The sequence below is a fragment of the Sinocyclocheilus grahami genome, unplaced genomic scaffold, assembly GCF_001515645.1.
Source record: "Sinocyclocheilus grahami isolate Dianchi unplaced genomic scaffold, SAMN03320097.WGS_v1.1 scaffold370.1, whole genome shotgun sequence".
NCBI classification, from domain to species: Eukaryota; Metazoa; Chordata; class Actinopteri; order Cypriniformes; family Cyprinidae; genus Sinocyclocheilus; species Sinocyclocheilus grahami.
The window spans coordinates 227,186-228,560 of record NW_015505549.1 but is presented as its reverse complement, the minus strand read 5'-3'; the positions used below and the strand labels follow the sequence as shown (position 1 = coordinate 228,560).

Here is a 1,375-nt window from a genome sequence, read left to right as displayed (position 1 = left end):
AGACAGACAGATAGCGAGTTTCTTACCGTAGGTCTGTCCCTGCAGGTCGTACTGCTGCATGCGGTACACGCTGAACTCATGCGCCGCTTCCGCCCGCAGCGGACACACCAGCACCAGAAACAGCACCAAACTCAGCGGCAGCGACCACTTCAGCATGTTCTCCAACACCTCACTGGCCTCCTCGAACATGCTGCAGCCGGTGTGGTAGATTCCCGCGCAGAGAAACCGAGAAAACACGGAATGAATGACTGACGGAGTTCGCTCGAGCTGTCAGGAGCCAACCGCGGTGAGGATTTCAGGCAGGCGAAGTCCACGGACACCTAACGTTACACGCCTGGATTGTTTCATCGATGCACGTTTAGCTTTTTCTAGGACAGATTTGGTTTAATACATCAAATTAAGGATTTGGGGTTTAAAAAAAAAATGTAATGGATGAAATATTGTCCATGTGCCTCTTGATGGTGATAGTTGGGGCCCATCAGGAAAATTCAGGGACAGCCTCATCTGACCTTTTTCTCTAGTCAGATTTATTGTCTATTTATTTATTTATTTTTGTTGCAAAACACACAGAAGCAGTTACACGTGGGGAGTGCAGTGCAATTTATTCATATAAATAATAATTTCGAGAATTGCTAATGAATTCATGTATTTTCCCTTGTGTACAAACTCGGCCATATTTTAATTAAATAATTAAATGTTTCTAAAAGATTTTTGTTTTATTTTTTACCTTAATGAGTCACATTAAATTCGATTTTTAAACTAGAATTAAATCAAACTACTCTTTTATTGGTTATATATATATGCTCCCTGATGATGATGATGATAATAATAATAATAATGTCTAAATTAAAATAAATAATTAGAATAAATAATTAAATATTACATTAAATAATTAAGCTATATTATTTCTTGGTTATATACAAAACAGTATACTCCCTGAAATGTAATAATAATAATAATAATATCTCAAATAAAATTAATAATTAAATATTACATTAAATAATTAAACTATAAATGGGACTATATTGGTTATATACAAAACAATATGCTCCCTGAAACTGGATAATCATAATAATAATAATATCTAAATTAGAATAAATAATTAAATAATATATTAAATAATTAAGCTATATTATTTCTTGGTTATATACAAAACAGTATACTCCCTGAAATGTAATAATAATAATAAAACAATAACAATAGCCTAATAATAATAATGTTTGAATTAAAGCAAATTATATATATATGTAAAAGTTACATGAAATAATTAGAATTAAGCGCTCTTATTGTCCACTAGAGAGGAGTCTTTCCCAATAATCAGAATCTGACCCCAGTTGGACTTTTCTAAATAAGACATACAGATACATTACATTTT

At 32.7% G+C, this 1,375-nt stretch overlaps 1 protein-coding gene across 1 annotated transcript in view; it reads right to left on the bottom strand.

The window, feature by feature from the left end:
• LOC107549377 (nicalin-1) overlaps window positions 1-330 on the bottom strand; it is a 13,542-nt gene extending 13,212 nt beyond the window's left edge. The window contains exon 1 of the mRNA XM_016230437.1: window positions 27-330. Within this exon, the coding sequence (XP_016085923.1) occupies window positions 27-189 (163 nt within the window). The 5' untranslated portion in view covers window positions 190-330. The remainder of the gene's footprint in view (window positions 1-26) is intronic.
• Between the last annotated feature and the right edge of the window lie 1,045 nt (window positions 331-1,375).